The sequence below is a fragment of the Prionailurus bengalensis genome, chromosome B1 (genome assembly GCF_016509475.1).
Source record: "Prionailurus bengalensis isolate Pbe53 chromosome B1, Fcat_Pben_1.1_paternal_pri, whole genome shotgun sequence".
Taxonomy (NCBI): domain Eukaryota; kingdom Metazoa; phylum Chordata; class Mammalia; order Carnivora; family Felidae; genus Prionailurus; species Prionailurus bengalensis.
The window spans coordinates 139,532,555-139,551,179 of record NC_057344.1 but is presented as its reverse complement, the minus strand read 5'-3'; the positions used below and the strand labels follow the sequence as shown (position 1 = coordinate 139,551,179).

The 18,625-nt window shown below is 40.4% G+C and overlaps 1 protein-coding gene across 5 annotated transcripts in view; it reads right to left on the bottom strand.

The window, feature by feature from the left end:
- The window catches only part of RASGEF1B (RasGEF domain family member 1B), a 562,649-nt gene that overhangs the window by 15,804 nt on the left and 528,220 nt on the right, over positions 1-18,625 (bottom strand). For all 5 annotated transcript variants that reach the window (XM_043572372.1, XM_043572373.1, XM_043572374.1 and 2 more), the window contains 5 exons: positions 10,463-10,645; positions 8,632-8,754; positions 7,873-8,010; positions 1,752-1,964; positions 1,202-1,276 (listed from right to left, as the gene is read on the bottom strand). In XM_043572372.1, the coding sequence (XP_043428307.1) occupies positions 1,202-1,276; positions 1,752-1,964; positions 7,873-8,010; positions 8,632-8,754; positions 10,463-10,645 (732 nt within the window). The remainder of the gene's footprint in view (positions 1-1,201; positions 1,277-1,751; positions 1,965-7,872; positions 8,011-8,631; positions 8,755-10,462; positions 10,646-18,625) is intronic.

Below are 18,625 nucleotides of genomic sequence, written 5' to 3'. Positions count from 1 at the left end.
CAGAGGACTAGAACATTTTCTCTTAAAATTAACTCTAGGACAAAATATTGGAGCATCATATACTGAGAAACTAAGTATCTTCCAACGTAGGTAAGTGGAAGTCTACAGCATCATGGTCTTCAGTAGGGTGAATGACACATTATTCAAAAGCAAAAGGAGTTCAGCTCATCTCGGAGTTCAAGGCCAAGTTTGAACAAGTTAATTACACCCCTCTTTCCTTCCTTCCAAAAGATACAAATAAACAAAAAAAGTCTGCTAGCCTTCTACTGCAAAACCTAATCCTCACTTCCTGTACTGAGGGAAGCTGTTCTAAGGCCGGAAAACAGCTGTTGCCCCTAACTCCCAAAGGGGGGATTTCATTATTTGGTGATACAGTCTTTGCCTAACAACTCGAAATATTTCTGGAGGTCCCTGGGGGACCTCCTATGTGTGTACACTGATTTTATATAGTCCATGCTCAGTGCTATTTTCTTTACATGTGAGCTTCACTTCGGCAATAAACTTGTCATGAGGGATTCACCTTGTAACGAGAGGCAAACAGTAAAGCCCCTTTCTCAGTGGCTGGATGTGCATCCTGTCTTTACTGCCCCTGTTATTGTTGAATCATGAGCAGAACATTCTCTTGTATTTTCTTTCTGATTTAATCTGCTAAAATCATTATGCTTTTACTTCCTACCTCATCATCACAAATCCTGGATCTACTTGCTTATTAAATTTCCCAATATGGAGGAAGAAAAGGCTAAAGGTTTGTGATACGGTAAAATATGGTAAAGGCACTTGAAGATCTGGCTTAAGAAAAATGGCAATGAATCAGACGTGACTAATGAAAAACTTTCTTTTTTTAAGTTTATTTATTTATTTTGAGACAGAGAGAGAGAGAGAGAGAGAGCATGCATAAGTGAGAGAGGTGCAGAGAGCTCTAGAGGGAGAGAGAGAGGAGCCCAAGTAGGTTCTATGCTGTCAGTGCAGAGCCCAATGAGGGGCTCAAACTCATGAACTACGAGATCGTGACCTGAGCCGAAATCAAAAGTTGGATGCTTAACCAACTGAGCCACCCAGGTGGCCTGAAAAGAAAAAAAAAAACCTTCTGATTTTAAAACCTAAGACAAAATAGTTCCAATTACTGCCTCTTGTACCCACTATTACAGACTAAGAAATTCCATTTCTAATTTCAGGGCTGACCTCTGGGTAGACTGATTACCTTGTCATTATCCAAAGGGTCCTTCTGTACAAACGCCTGAACAAATTCTTCTGGCCCAATATAACTGAGCCTTTCCTGAAACACAAAACCAACAGGTCAACAGTATTAAAGGAAACAAGAAGAAATGTACTGTCAACTCTTTGTGTTGACTTTTGGCACCGCCCCCACTTTTTATGCAGCTTGTAAAATGAGCCTTTAACCCTAAATGTTGTCATCATCTTCAAGATCTGAGCAGAGACAATTTTCTTAGGTCAGTGCTATGCAAGATAGTGAAAGGCTGAGCAGGTTATGGAAAAGTAGAGGGGGAAGATGAGGAAGTTCAATAAACTCTTCAGTCTTGCTTAGTATTTATTTTAAAGTGAATTCCCAGAAAGTCAGAAACATTCATCTCAAATGTCTAAGCCACACATATTCCAGCTACTTCACAGATTATTTCCCATTTGCATTATTCTAGCCTCTCCTATGACATTACCGCTGACAAACAACTTGTGTGGTTGCCACAGCAAACCAGATCTGCGGTCGCAAAGGGCAGGGTAGACAACGACCTTACCAGCTCTATGTGAGTCAGCTGCTGGGCCAAGGTGTAAGGGTCGCTGCAGACAGTAATGATGTCCCTCTGTATGGACTGTGGTTTGGTCTTGAGAACCGTGAGCCGATCTGTAGATGTGGAGCTGATTTTTGCCAGGACTTCCTCGTACTGGCTGAGTGTGGCAAGTTTGCGGATCAGACACTGGATCATCTGCTGGACATTCTTCCTGTATGTCTGTCAGGGAACAAGCAAAGGATTACATCCCTGTTCTGCACGTCTATTTTCACCACTGTGCAAACTCAGAGCCTCTGTACTTAAGTGTTTTTCCCTGGATGTTGGACAGCCACCAGGCCAGTTACAGGAGGCTTCGGCCCAGCTCTAACAGTTTACGAGAGACATGTAACTAAATCTTTTCAGACCTGTAAGATTTAGTTCTTCTCTCAGGCTGCTCTTGAAAGTACAATTTAGGCGAGGCTATGAAAGCCCCACAGTGATGTCTTAGATTAGCGACTGTATACGACTAAATGCTCTCTGGGCTGGCACAGGAATGTATTGCTTACTTTTGGTTAAAATACATTGATCTCGACTCAGAGCATCCTTTTCCTAACACTTTTTCTTTACGGTCACCTTCCTGATTTCTGCACTCCTATCATGACCAATCTCATTAGTCTAGGAGCACAGACAGCAACCTGACAGAGAGTACCATTACTTCCCACTCACCCCCCAACCACCTTCTTGACTTCCACGTGTAACATGGATTACTAGGAAGTGGATACTCATTTTTCGTATCTGACCTCCATTTGACTCATGTCCATTTCTTTTGCATTCGTGAGTCAGTGCTAATGTTCACGACCCAAGTCTTCCACGTAGCAGTCCCCCTCCCCCGCTATTACCCTCAGCCACCTTGTTTGCTACTGCATCACGCTAGCTACTGCCACAACACTTAAGAGGAACTGGTTTTTAAAACAATGCACGATTAGAGATAAACGTCATTCTCTTGATTTTCAAACACTCATTAAGTCAAAGAAATAACTTCACAATCTATCCATCCTAAGGTACTATTATCATGATGTAAGTTATGGACTTCTTTTATTCTTCCTTTTCTAGCCCCAAATTGCCAAACAAATGACAAGCATCCTTGAAGGTAAATTACCAGAGAAAGGTACATATGCTAACGCGGTCCTTAACACCTCCAAAGTAGGACAGGGAATTTAGATGTTAGAAAGGCCTATGGTTATCATGCTCCATGCTTAGTCCTTTTTTAAAAGGTACTACAATGTTACTTTCTGAAATTAATTATTTGAAAACTGAATGGCATCTCACCTACAAGTATAAGAGCCATATTATTTTACAAAGGCAATTTGGTTTACCAGAGCAAAAGTCACAAAAACTCAGATGAATAGGTATTTGCATACTTAAGGACAATTACAAATGCATCTGGAAATGATCGATTCTTATTCAGGCAAGGCCAAAAAGCATGCACAGCCTTCTTTTTCTTTTCTTCTTCTCTGCTTGTCTGGTGTATATTCCACTCAGTTCCTTAAACTGGTCCACTAGATGACCTTTTTTTTTCTCTCTACATTCACAGGACACCCTAAATCATTAATGAAATCCCTGAGTGTTCAAAAAATTGAACCTTCAAAAAACCTATCTTCCACACAGCATTATGGTTACCAGTTTAGAAGATGCTATCTATTTGGTAATATGCTTGTCACTCGAAGAAAATGCCTTTTTCTTTGGAATCGGAAGCAGTTCAAGGTTGAATCAAGGGCTACTTTATATCCCTCATGAGAGGTGAAGTAGGGGCAAATGGGTGAAGGTGGCCAAAAGATACAAACTTCTAGTTATAAAATAAGTAAGTCCTAGGGGTGTTAATTACAGCATGTGACTGTAGTTAATAATACTGCACTGCACATTTAAAAGTTGCTCAGAGGGACACCTGGGTGGCTCAGACGGTTAAATGTCTGACTTCAGCTCAGGTCATGATCTCACGGTGCGTGAGCTCACGCCCCTCATCGGGCTCTGTGCTGACAGCTCAGAGCCTGGATCCTGCTTCAAATTCTGTGTCTCTCTCTTTCTCTGCTCCTCCCCCGTTCACACTCTGTCTCTCTCTCAAAAACAAACATTTTTTAAAAAAGTTGCTTAGAGAATGAATCTTAAAGTTCTCATTACAAGGAAAAATAAATTCTGTAACTATGTGTGCTGATGGGTGTCAATTAGACAGAATGTGATCATTTCACAAAATACACAAATATCGAATCATGATGTTGTACATCTGAAACTAATGTTATATGTCAATTATACCTCAATAAAAACAATCAATAAAAACAAAACAAAAATATAATAAATCCCTTGTCCTTATGTCCCTTGCCCTTCTACTTTCATAATCATGAGTTACATTAAAAATCTATGAACTCAAAATGGTTTCTTTAGTCCCCTGTCCCAATATCATAATAAATGTTCCCAGTGATTCTGATATGTAGCAAAGATTCAGAATCAATGTTCTACTAGCATATCTGGTGAAAGATTCTTATTTTACACTTTAAAAAGTGTTTTTTTTTGGGGGGGGGGGAGAAGTAGAGGGATATATAGTCAAGGATTCAGCTAGTGAGCAAAAAACAGCAAACTGTAAGGGGAAAACATATATGACAGGCTATAGGGTAGAGCTGTGTGTGAGAGAGACAGAGAGACACGCAGAGAAATAGAGTGTGTATGTATGACATCTTTTAAGTTTCCTGCTGCCATTTGATTCCATTCCAAGCTTTGTGTTGTTAAGCATGCTTCCTTACTGAGTCATGAATTGCTAAATATGCACTTATTCTTTTTTATAACTTCAAATGCCAGTGACAGTAATTACCTGGCAAATAAAGATAGAATAAAGACCAGCCCCTTAAGGAAGAGAAAATTGCATTTTACCCACTATAGCCATTTGTCATGTAATTCAATCATTAGCTCCATTTCATGTTTCTTGCAGGCAAGTCCTAATAAACCACTTCATTTTGGGCAAATCCCCAGGGGGAAACATATTAAGCCAAATTATGCAGAAGTGTCCTAGCAGATTCAGCAGAACCCGACAAAATTATATATAGGGCACACCTGGATTCACTGACTGCCAAAAAAAATCCCTAAAGTCCCAGGCAAGAAGCAACAAGTCTCAACCCAAGTCCACACTCCTTCCTGGGGAGGGAAATATTTTTTTTTTCCTATTCCAGTAACTGGTTAGTCTGTTCGTTCATCTCTTCATTCATTCATTCATTCATTCAAACACTACTGAATACCTATTAAATGCCAGGCACTGAGCTAGGACAAACCAAGGGGGCACAGCAAGGAGTCAGAAAAAACAAGGCATAAAAAAAAATGAAGTAATTACTAGTCACAGAGTGTTATGGAGAAAACAGTGGTGAAAGCCAGTAATGAGAGGGGTTGAGGGGGATGGTGGTTGGGGTGGTGAGGGTAGGTCTCTCTGAGGACGGACACTTAAGCACATAACAGACATGTGGCCTCCCAAGCAAAGACCTGAGGAAAGAGCATCTATCACAGAATTTTTGAGCTGACAGGGACATTAACACAGGGCAGTTACCTCCATGATTTATAGAAATGAAGAAGAAGCAAGGAATTTAGGGAACTTGCCAAAGCATACTCACATCAGCCAGCTGCCAAGTGTGGACCTGATTCAGAACACTGGCCTCAAGTAGCCACAGGAACAACAGGTCACTGTAAAACCCAACCTGACCAAGGCAGGTGGCACTGGTCTGCTCAACCCCAGGTTAATCAATTCCTTGGTTTGATTTGGTTTAGCTTCCTGTCTCCTCTTTTCACACTCAAAACCATGGGAAAATCTCAAGGTTTATCATGGATTTGCTATTAACGTAGGAGTGCTGATAAGAAGCCAGGTTAGAAGGCTGTTTGGCCCTTTTTGGTCCCACCCGACCCCTGAGTGCCTTGATCCTGTTTAAAAAAAAAAAAAAAAAAAAAGACTGGATCCAATCTGGCCAACACTGATAGAAATGATCTCCCTCACGGACTACCATGATGAGAAAAACAAAAGGCCACTCATCTGGAGTTCTCAGAACACTGACTCCTTATCTGAAGAAGATTTTTAAGGTTTTCCTTTGGAGAGGATCAAGCAACCATTTCTACTTTTTAAAAACGCAGTAGAGGGAAGGTAAGTTGACTGACCTATCAAGTTAAGTACCTAAATACAACTTAGCTAAAATAAAGCACTAACTCAGGACTCAGCATTCATACAAGAAAAAGTCCTTACGATGCCACTAATCTTTTGAGCATCTTGTCATAAGCTAAGTTTACTGAGCCAGGATTGATTCTGCCTAGCAACCCAACAGATAACCCCACTAATGTAAGATTTACTACAAAACTGCCCGGTGATAGTTAACTTGTTAACTTTTGCCTTTGTGAGTGAAGGACCTACCAATTCATACCTTGCTAGAACCTGTTACATGCAAACCGGCAAAATGATGGTAACAGTCATAACTTGCAAAACAACTCAGGAAACCACTCGTTCAGCCTTACAGGAATAAATCATGGCTGTCTTGAGCACCAGGGTTCAATTATAATGTCATAAGGGAAGGGTAAAAGGGTTAATTCCATTTTCATGAGGGCATAACTGCAGGGAAGCAAGTACAAATTTGTCAACTGCAAATCTTATATAATTTTTTAAGTTGGGGGAAATGGTATTAAAATAGATTCACCCCGAAGTAGAGAGAACAGACAGGGTATCATGTTACGTGATCTTTATAGCATACCACTGAAAGAATGAGTTCTCAAGGAAGGTCATTTGTAATGGAAAAATGCATTTTAAGACAAATGAAACAAGACATCTCTGCAACTGCCAAATGCTTTGTCAGTCTTTTCCTAGGCAGAAGTGTGGTGTCTGTGCCTAGGTCACTTGTTCCCAGGAGCTCACTGGCAGCACAGAAACTACAAAGACATCCTTGCCCAACAAGCCTCAACACAAAATATCAGCCCTGCAGGCTTGCTTCAAAGAGGATCACCTTGAATCTTTCACAGCGAGTTAGCTCTTATCAAAGGCTCAATTGAGGGTAGTGATATTTATGAAAGATTATCCAAGAACCTTACTTACTTTCTTTTTCTACCTATCCTAGGTGCTAGCCTTGAATCTGCTTCCGGGCACCAGAAGACTTGTATTTTTTTCTCTTTGTCTTCTCCTCTCCCAAAGAATGACCTTTGCTAATTATACATTAATCTTATAGCCTCAGTTTTCATTGAGGAGCATTTGTTATAAAAACCATATGGAGCCGTTTCCCTGATCTCATTCTATGCCCCCTATATAAACTCCTCCATAAGAAAGTTTTTAGGGCGCCTGGGTGGCTCAGTCGGTTAAGCGTCTAACTTCAGCTCAGATCATGATCTCGTGGTCCGTGAGTTCAAGCCCCCCGTCGGGCTATGTGCTGACAGCTCAGAGCCTGGAGCCTGCTTTGGATTATGTGTCTCCCTCTCTCTCGGCCCCACCCCCGCTCACGCTCTGTCTCTCAAAAATAAATAGGCATTTAAAAAAATAAAGTTTTTAAAACTTCATTTAATTTAATGCCCTGAAAAATTAGTATGCTCTCTCTTTTCTGACAGTGAACATTTCATAACCAACTGTATTTCTCTTTTACTTGAAGTTTACACTCAAATCACAGCAGTCCTGTCCTACTACACTGCTTCTCAACATTAGCCTATTTGTTTTCTTCCTTCCACATTACGAACTATTTCTATTTATGATGTATCAATACACAACTTATTATCTGTTAATATATTCCTAGGTTATTTATTTTATACCTATTTGTGTTTATGTCTAACTTGCTATGTCAAATCTTTTTAGAAGGAAGAAAAGTGTAAGTAAAACTAAAACACACTTGCAGTGTGAATCCTATGCATGAAGGGACATGAACATACCTCCAAATTAATCACATAAAACTCCAGATGATGTCCCTTTGAAGTGGGATTGTACAATCATCTCCATTTGACACACCAAACAGACCACTGTGCTATGTCGAAGACGTGCCCAAAGGCAACACAGAAAGGAAGCAGTGGAGAGTCTGATGCATAATTCAGCACCAGCTCCCACCAAAGCTTGGCCTGGAAATTCGAGTGGTTTTGCTAGATACAGGATACCAACCTCCTCGCCACTGGCTATTCGGTGAGCCAGATCTTTTAAGTTTCTCATCATTCTTTCATCCCGAAAATCATAAGGAAACGTTTCCGTCCATTCTGTCAGGAGTTGAAGGATTTTGGGTGCAATTTTTCTTATCTGGTTCTGGGGAGAAAAAGCAAATCTCATTGAGTGATGTCTATCACCATGGACTGCATCAAACACATAATTGCAAACAGTTTCACTGGTAAACTTCTGGTGCAACGTCTTTAGGGTTAAAGAAGAAGTCTAGTCCCCCTCCCCTAAGTCAATGCCAAGTACCACCAACTTAAGGCAGGATCTAGGGGTCTTCTTCCATGGCATTAGATTTATATTGTGGGGTTTTGTTTGTTTGTTTGACATGAAGGGCATGACAGTTTATCTTAAAAAAACTGTACCATACTGCTCATAATGACCAGCAAACACATTATGATGGCTTTTCTCCCGGGTATTAACATGGCAGTATTTTTATATACTGAAATGTTTCAATAGGACCAAGAATGGTAGAGAAATAAAGATCTTAGATGCAAATGAACACTAATAATTCTGGCGTCCTACCCTATATTGTGTCCTTTATACCATTCCCAATTCCCTTTGCACAGCCATGATACCATGCATGCCCCTCAGCCTGCGGATAAGGAAACCAATTTCACAAAATCTAAGCCACACAGTTACGAATCCTAATAGAAATAGAAAAGAGAAAGCATCCTAATAGAGAAAACTGTAAAGTTCAAAATATATCATTACCTTATCGCTATTAGGATCACTTAGTCTCTGGTGTTCAACACATAAGTGGCAAACCTTGGCCATTAACTCGTATGGATGCATAAATAACCGAGAACTGAGTAGGAAGGTAAATATGTATGTTCTCTGTGGCAAGAGAGAAAAAAAAAAATCATCACGGTTACATTCTCCGCGAAACTAGTATCTTTCCCATATATGATACATCTTAATCCATTAAATTCTCTGGGTCAAAGTTAATATACTACCGTTTCAAAAGTAATGCTTAGCAGTAAAACACCTGACGATGGATTTTTCCTTTGCTTTCTGATGTATCTCTTCCCTTCAACCACACCAAAAAACCCAGAAGTACAAGGTAAATTTATCTACCGAAATTATTCAAAGCACATTTTCATGTCCAGCCTCTGGAGTCAGTATACCAGGACACCTAACTCATTTTAGTAAAGAGGAATGAACTTCAGCGCAGAGAAAGAGATCTAACTTAAATATACCACCCATACAGAATCTTGTTCTGGGTCCAAATGTTATGGTAACTCAATGGAAACCAAAAAAAACCCCACCAACCCACATCAGCTCAAGAACTCTCCAGTGCATCCAGGGTGGCACAATGTAGTGTTTGTATGCTTGTGCCAGAACATTCAAAGGTGAGCTTGCAAGTGATCTATTTCCTTGCCCAAAAGCTAAGCAATTTGATAAAACACAATATCATACTATATACTTTTCTTTAACTACATTGTCTCCCAAGAAGCCAGTAATGAAGTAGAGCTTATTTATTATAATAGTTTCAGCCTCCCAGTGAAAAGAAAAATTCCAGGGTTTTTTTTTCTTTTTTTTCTTTTTTTTTTACCCCCCTTAGGCGCCTTTAGTAGCTCATAAACACTTACACGACTGAACAACGGATTCCTTTTACTTTTGATTACAAGTTTTCCCTGTGTGGCAACATATTTCAAAATGCTCTGTAACAAGTCACACACAGAGAGAGAACTCAAGAGGGAACACTATGGTGAATTACAGTGGCAAGCACAAACTATCTTTCACACACCAAGGTCATTATTATATTTGTAAAAACATGAATCTAGTGTCTAGATATTTTCATGCAATCTTTATCAACAATCAGCTGTTGTTGAGTAACAGGGGCAGCTGTAGCACAAGGAAGGGGGAGTGGGGGCAGGAACACCGCTTGCCCAGAAACAGAAAATCTAGGTTTGACTGCGGATAGGGGATGAGGCTGTGTGTGGATTACTCAATGTTCTGAATTTCGGTGTTCTCCTCCCTGGCCTCCTGGAATTGCTATAAAGGCTGAGAAAATGTAAATGGATTCCTGAGATAGAAAGTGTTATCTATATAAATGTTGGCTATCAAAGTAAAATATTAGCAATCTATAAAGAATTGCATCTTGAATATAACTCTTGTTCTCCTTTCTATGAAGTTTTTCCGCCTATGAACTTCACTTTTCTCAGCATAGCGATGGGCCTGGAAACCAAAAAGGCATTACATGTTCTGGGAGTATCCAACATCCTCTAGCATGTCTATGCAAGGACCAAGGTATATGCATGGATTAAAGCTACAGATAGATACTTCATTTACATGGTATCTGACTGTCTACAGTGTGGTACCAACCCTGAATAGAAACCAAACTGCAGACAATAATCAAAACCTGGATCATACCCAGCCTCACTTTGATCTCAAAATACTCAATAATCAATATGCAGTTTCTTATTCGAAAAATTCTCGGCAACCCAGATATAATTCAGTACTATCTAGGGTCCCTGCCTGCTACAGTGTATTTTTTCGGAAGAATACCAAGGATGTGTTTCACAGTAACAGCGATACCTACATCCGGATAGTAATCCACATTAGGTACTAAGTGCTGGATGAGTGCTTCCAGAGACCCAGAGAGGAGGTTGTTGTCGTGGTAATACAACCCTCCGCAGCTGTCATCTGCAGACTGATAGAGGTTTCGGTTGTAACCACTGCTGTCAAACATTGCTGAAAAGGGAGGAGTCTGAGGCATGCTTTCCTAAAATGAATAAAAAAAAAAAAGGAGAAAACATAGTGTGAGTCATTTGCAGTCCAAAAGAAAAGTAGGCTTTCATAGTAACGAGGGAATAAATACTTTTAAAAATAGGTTAGGTTCTGATCCAATATCAGAATCCATCAAGAAAGCAAACTGCTCTTAGAGTAACACATGTATGCATACTTTTGAGTACCCATGTCATTCAGTCAAATGCCATAAAATGCTTAGATCAAAGGACCCAGTTTGGACTGAAGAGTCAAATCTCTGGCTGCCGTGTTTAGATATCCCTCCTTCACAGGAAGAGAACTGGGCTTCCAATTGCTTTATCTGACTGAGTCAGGTGTTATCCAGAGGCAGAAACGAACAAACCTTCCCAGCTGGTTAGGAAGAATTACATAGCAAGTAAGAACTATCAGACTAACGGTGGTCATAGTAGGCGACAACCAAAACAGAAGTTGGACAAATGGAATTGTAAGAGAGGCCTAGAATTAAAGCACACCGTGTGTGTGTGTGTGTGTGTGTATGTGTGTGTGTGTGTGCGCACGCGTGCACGTGAAGTGCATGTGTGTTTCCAAACGTACGTATCAAGAGTTAATGCTGACTCCAGCTCCCTTGGAAGAGCTGATGCTGTTGACTTTTGCCCCTTTGTGTCAAATTCTTTCGGGGTGGGGGCTCTGTAAAACCTCGGTTCTCAGTAAACACGTGGGCTGAGAGGCACCTGATTTGGGGAACAAGAAGCCCCATGATGGTCCTCTCCATTTGTGTGCTTTGCAGCTCACAAAGCCCTTGTTTGGAGGGTGCTCAGTAGAGGCCAGAAGCTATTAAGTTATTACTTGGATTCCTAGGGACAGAGCTCCCGACCCTGAGAATAGACTCTTGGTTTCTGACAGCACGTCTGGACAATGGAGGCATTCAGGAGCTGCCAGACTGAGAGTTGCAGAAGGCAAACAATGAAGGAAGGCTTTGGACTGATGGGGACAGGGTGTGTGGAGGCTGCAGGAGGACACAACCTGGGCTAATCCTTCTTTTCAAGATGCCAAAAGATATTTGCATCTGAATGGGGGAGGCCTGCCTGAGAAGGCACATCCTTTGCTCCCAGCGCATCTATTCCAGCTCCAGCAGCTAACGGGGATCACCACATCATAACACGTGCACGTGCCTCGGCAGGAGTGGTCAGGGGTTGGGTGTTAGGGAAAAACAAAACAAAACAAAACACATCTACTGTAAGGACAACCTGGAAGGTGAAAACAGCATTTAGGGAAGGAAGTATCAAGAAAAAGAAATAGAAAACCAGCTTCAGCATTTTGTACTCTATCCCATCCACAAACCAGTGCCGAGGGAGAATGCAAAAAGCAAAAGCCACGAATAGGAAGAAGCTGATTACTGAGAATCACGCTGGGAGAGGGGTCACGACCTGCACCATCACTGCCACGCCTCTGGCTGAGGCAGGACATACTCGTAACAGCCACAGGATCAGGAACATGGGATGCAAACAGTAAAACAAATACTCCGTATGTAGTTGGTAAGACCTCGCACATATAATTATTAAATAACTCAATGTTAACATTTTATAAGACAGTGGACAAAGTGTGTTTCTGTCCTCTTCAAATTGCTAGTTTTCTATTAGTACGATTCATGTGCGATATAATCTTTGCAAATGAGTTGTCCTTGGTGGGAAGATAAAAAAAAAAAAAAAAAGAGCCCATCTACCTTGCTGAGAAACTCAAAATGTCCTTAAACTGAAACTCTGGGACCCAGATGAGACGCACCTAAAAGATACTTCTGACAGCCTGGGGGGAACTGTCCATCTGAATTTGGTTATCTACCTCTGGCTTAAAAAAGCTTTAGATGGTTAAAACCACACGGTGTCCTTCACAAACAGGATGACAGTTAAAACTCATTCTGTCATGCCCTTGCAGTTGGTTCTTGCTTGGGGTGTTTTGTTTTTGTTTTTGTTTTTTTCTGCCAAGTACTTTTTGCCAAGGATTTTCTTTGATTTCTCTACCTATTCATCACTACTCAAACCATCCCTAATAAAATGATGTTGGGAGATGGTTGGCCAAAAGACTTGGGAATTTCAGAAAATCAGAAAATGTTCAGAGTTCAGAAGGACCACTGAAATCATCTGGTGAAGAATGAAAAATAGAATTCATTCCATTTTCCAACTGTAATTAGAAGCGGGTGCCTGGAGACCAGAGGATGAATAAGAAGAATTGAAAGGCTGTAACTAAGTGGGAGAATGTGTGTCCTAAGTGATTAGCAATGACTGCAAAAATGGCCATGGAAGAAGCCAAAGCCCAAGTGCGATCACAATCTGCTCCAGTCTCCTACTTTTATAAATGTGCGAACTAAGAACCTGGAAGGTGAAATGAGGTAACCACGCTAAGATCTCACAGTGATGTGTCTATAGCATCAAGTGACCCCAGTGGACTTCCCTGAATCTTGCACTCCTGCTGCCTTCTGTTATTGACAGTAAGCATTAGCCAACAATAGTCAAGGGTCATCCAGTCCCCTTTTAAGGAAGCAGCACCAAAAGCCACCAAGTATGTGTACTTCTCAATTATTCACTCCCACGAAGCACACAAGGACTCAGATTTGACCAAGCACTCAGATTTAATGAAGCCCTAATCTGGTGCTTCGTAGCTGTGGAGACTTCAGAAGGTAATTCGCCTCCACTGCCCCCCACATAGGTTTTTTATTTAGAAAATTATTCCCAATTTTGCTCACTCCTTCCAAAAGTATAAAGTATAACAAAACTATCATATTCTTTTAGAGCAAAGTTCTTCTTAAAGCATTATTAGAGAAATGATGGCTAAAGGTTTTTGTATTGTTCCTTGGAAACTGTATCACTCACAGGATCTCTTTGGGGAGTTATGAAATATCAACACTTAGATAATCCCTTCCAACCAAGCACCAAGGAAAATACTGCAAATAGCATCGGACACCAAACTGAGATAAAGTCAATTTTAAGAAGAGAGACCGTCACAGGTCATTTTCTGCCTTCTAATCAGCTCTAACTTCTGCTAATCAACTGATTTCATTTTCCCATGAACTATCTTGACTGTTGAACTTGCACACAGCAGCAATCAAATGCTGAGATTCAAGTCACTCCAAGAGATCCCAGCCCCTTATTTGTGAACAATGCTCACATTTTTCTACCTTGCCTTAAACTCAAGATAGCATCTTTTCAATTCTAAGGTATTGGCCCTAAGGCCTATTCCCTTCCTCAGTTGTGCATTCTGCTACTATGGGTTCCTTTGTGCAGGGAAAGGTCTCCACATTTTACCTTCCTTTACTTCTCTGATGCCCCTTCAGGGCTGCTAACCTGAGAAATACCTAGATACACATTGAAGAAGGCTCTGGGAATGTCAGCAGCTCCTGTTTGTGTAAGGTTTACTGCCTACAAATGCCTTTTGGGATTCTTACAGCTACCCTGTTTGGCAGACATCCTCACTCTGTTTTGACTACCTAAGAAGCTAAGGTTTAGAAGAACTATCAAAACTGACTGGGATTACACTTCAGATAAGGGACAGATAGGACAGTGTTTCAAACCTGGATCTCCAAGTTCCAGGTTCAAAATTTATTGTACTATGTCATGTTATACTGCAAATGGTCTTCCTTGAACTTTTAGTATTTAACCATAAAACGAAAAGTCCACCAGTCTATTCCAAATTGTAAGTTATCAGAATAATTTATGTTGTTTCCTTTTTTAGTGATACATGAAATAAAAGTGTCTTACAATGGACGGCATCTTAGATTCAGTTAAATGTAGTCATATTTGCTTTTGCTTACTTTATACATTTCCAGTAAAAAAATCTTAATGAGACAAACGACCAAAATAAAGATCATGGATCACAGTATTCAAAACCCATTTCTGGACAATCTCTAACAAGTGGCCAGTCTAGCCATTTTCTAGAAAGAACAACTGCCTTGTGTAACAGATGCATTTGGCAAACAAGGGGAGGTCAGGAGAATGGTACAGAAAGTACTCTTTGGGAAGCGCACCTTAAATACCTAAGAATAAACACAGCAAGTTTTCTTTCAAGTATCTTTCTTCCCTGTTATTACCCACATCGAGACCCACGGTTTGCTCAGGGGCACCTGGGTGGCTCAGGTGGTTAAGTAACTGACTCGATTTCGGCTCAGGTCATGGTCTCACAGTTCATGAGTTTAAGCCCCACATCTGGCTCTGGGCTGACAGAGTGGGGCCTGCTTGGGATTCTCTCCCTCCCTCTGTCTCTGCTCTACCCCTGCTTATGCTCTCTCTCTGTCTCTCTGAAAATAAATAAGCAAACAAACAAACAAACTTAAAACAAAGAAAAAAGAGCTACTGTTTGTTCAGTATTACTCAGATTTGTAATCTAAGACTTGAATTTTACCTGCTTCAGTTCTGGAATTGAAAAATGAGGCTCAGAAGATTAAATGTTAGCTTGGTTCTTGTTTTAGAAAACAAAGAAAACATCCGAGACCTGGACACGAGAATCCAGAAAAGTATTTGTCCCCAGGCACTATGAACTCTAGGAATCATGTGCTGACGGTTTCTGTAGTGGGAGAAGGGCAAAGGGTGAGGCTGCTCTCATCCCAGAGATTCCATGTACTTATTTATTTCATCTCAGTGTAGTTCTGATTTCTTATCTGTAGCAAACCTTCCCTTTATAGCTCTCAGAATTAATATTTTCTGTCCCTGGCGTCCTTTAAACTCTCAATTTACTTCCCTTGACCCTTCGCAACATAATCTCAAAACCAACATCTCCACTGCCTACCTCCCTTCCTTAGCACAAATTTCGCTCCGTCCAATACACCTAACTGTGGGGACCTGTTAACCACAAATCTTGTTTAGGAAAAACTGACTTTCCCCAAGTTAGAATGTGTGACAGCATTAAGGTAAAATACTGGCATTACTTTACTATTACGGCAAACTTCAAAATAGTTAATTCCTTTGGGAAGAAAAAGAGATTTATATGAAATACTTGGAAAAACTGCTGACTTTATTCAAATCACTAGCAGAAAGATAAGGCAGAGGACAGGGTAATCTCCTAAGCAATTCTCCCAAAGTTTCATTTGTAAATCCTTTCCTGGAAACTCAGAATACACTCTATGTGGCCAGTGGCTCTTAACTTTCTAGGGAGATCACAAATCTCTCCCCACACTGCCCTCAGAGAAATATACCTACAAGTTTGCATATACTTTGAGGGAGTGCAGACCCCAGGTTAGGAAGCACATGTGCAGGCCTGCACAGAGCCTAGATACAACTTATCTACTCGTCTAACTTGGTGTAACACGTTCAAGCCTGGCTCCTTAGATATCAAGGAATACTTGTATTTGCAGTTAGTACTGATCAAATGAAGTTAAAGAGAATTTTAAAATGATACTTCTTCTCATTTGGGTACAGATATTTAAACAGGTATTTTCTTTCCCTTAAATTGCGATGGTACCTTGGGATGGGGAAAGATGCCGTGAGACAACGGGAAACAGATTTTGGTTTTTAAAACAATGAACCAGGCTAAAAGAAAGCTCAGAGCCATGAAAATTAGCATACAGATTACAAGTTCTGTTGGAAAACTTCCCAAAGGAAAGTATAGGATATATCCAACTCAGGTATACAAGACGAATGTTCTTTCTTAAAATTAATTTGGTGAGCTGAAAAGTTGGTTGACAGGCAAGATATGTTACAGGGGAAGCTAATTCAGTCACGAAGATAGATCATGTTCTTCCAAGGACTCTGAAAAAGTTCAGCCTGACATTGATCCAGAAGCAAGGAGGCAAGCTCTGGGTGATTTAAGGGATGAATGGATTTGAAAGGCATGCCTAATGGTTTCAAACCAAGGAAAGCACCAGATGAAAAGCTGCTTTTTTCTAAACAGCAGACTGTGTTTGAATTAGCGGCTGCTTTTGCACAATGTTATTTATGATGAGGCAGGTGCACCGGGATAAGGTGGTTTCAGGTGACAATTCAAATTGGAAAAGAGGTTGAGGTAAAGATGGGTGTGGGAACTAAATCAAAAGCTATCCTTCAACATCTGCTGTAGGTGCTGGGTAAATCTCTACCAGAATGTCAAATCAGCATTTCCTGTACACTTAAGAGAATGAGCTAGAAAAGGTAGGACTCCAAAAAAAAAAAAAAAAAAAAAAAAAAAAAAAAAAAAGGTATAAGGGGCTTTGAACCCATATTTCATCATAGAGTACTTTGGTGAAATATTGAACAAATCCAATGCCTTTATACTGATCGCTTATCTTTTAGCTTCTGTTTAAATGCTAGGCATGTGTCCCAATTAAAAAGAAAACAAACAAACCCACTGAAGTAGAGGAAGGCCTCCCTATCACAGCTGAACTTTGAAAGTGTATTTGTTTAGTGACCAGAGGCTTAATTTAATATCCTGGAATTACCGGTTTCCCAGTTCCCATCTAGATTCCAAAGGAACTTTGCACTTCGGTGAGATGCACCTTCTTCCTTTTCTCATTTGAGGATCCAGCAAGCTGCAGGAGAACACATTCACATATTTCAGCTTTACTGCAGCTCGTTTCCTCCAGTGCTTCTAGCCTCCTTTTGGCACTTCTGGATCTCAGAATACAAGGACTGACCTCATGCGCATACAGTGTAGCTGCACAGGCTTTTGAGTCAGGGTGAAAGTAAAAGTCACGTTTCTGACACTATCTAAAATGTGGCTTATTTTGAGCTTGAAAATGTCTAGATTATCCTCTCGCATCGTTCCTGGGCCAGTGGGAGTCCTAAAGGCAGAGATTTCTAGCAACATCTCTGGAAACTGTAGAAATGCTCTTCTGACCTCCTTGAGAAAAGAGGTATGGTCGCTGAGAGAGCAAACAATGCAGAGTAGACAACTCAGAATCAACTCACTTCTCTGGCATGTGATTCAAAAGTAACTTGCTCCCAGACAGGTACATTCTTTGAAACTGAGCCCCAAATGCTTAGTAAATTTTATAACCAGGGTGGGAGCAGGAAGTCGGTATTTTTTTATTAAAGAAGGTGTTATTTCATTTTGCTTGATTTATTCTGGATGCTACTTTAGAAATCTTAACTAATTCCTAATTGATGGAGGAAGAGGGTTGTAACTCAAATACTGACTATCTTTGGTTTCCTTGGAAGGAGATCAAAGCAAAAATTTGTTGTCTCTTGTCTTGGAGATATCTTGGTAACAGTTTATTAAAGCACAAAATGATATTTCACTACATGGCAACTCTAAATGGGCCTGGAGGGTCATATAAAACTTTTCTACAAGATAAATCTTTACTGTGTGGGCACAGATCACAGAACAAACAGGTTGATACTCTCTGTGCATTGTTTTGAATCATCTACAACTTCCATGTAGTTCCTTATCTTACCAGTAGATGACTCCACATTCCTGGTCTTTGTAAAAATTGGTGCTTTCCAGTGGGAAGGGTGAGTGCTGGTTTAGAAAAGTAAAAGGACAATTCGAGTTCTGGGTGAAATAAAAACTAAGAAATCGGTGTTTGTCATCTTGGCATATGATTGAATTTAGGAAAGTGGCATTGTTCATGTTGTACAGTTGAAAATACTGGCTGAAAAAGTCAGTTGGTCTTAATTCCTAGGTCTTAAGTGCCTATCTATGATGAGACTTAATTATTTCATTTTCCCAGAGGGGTAAAAGTGATCTTCTGGATAATCAAAATCATCATTATCTAATTACATGCTGTCAAAAAGAACCTTCCTGGATATTGGAAATGTTCCTCTTCTACACTATCCAACATAGCAGCCATTAGCCACAAGTTAGCTACTAAGCCTGGAAAATGTGCCTAGCATAACTAAGAAACCAAATTTTGAATTCTGTTTAATTTAACTAAACTGAAGTTTAAATATCTCCATGGGGCTATTGGCTATCATACTGGATGGCACAGATAAAGTTGTTGAGTCATCATTTATAGCATAAGCTCTCGGGGGCGCCTGGGTGGTTCAGTTAGTTGAGTGTCTGACTTCAGCTCAAGTCATGATCTCGCTGTTGGCGA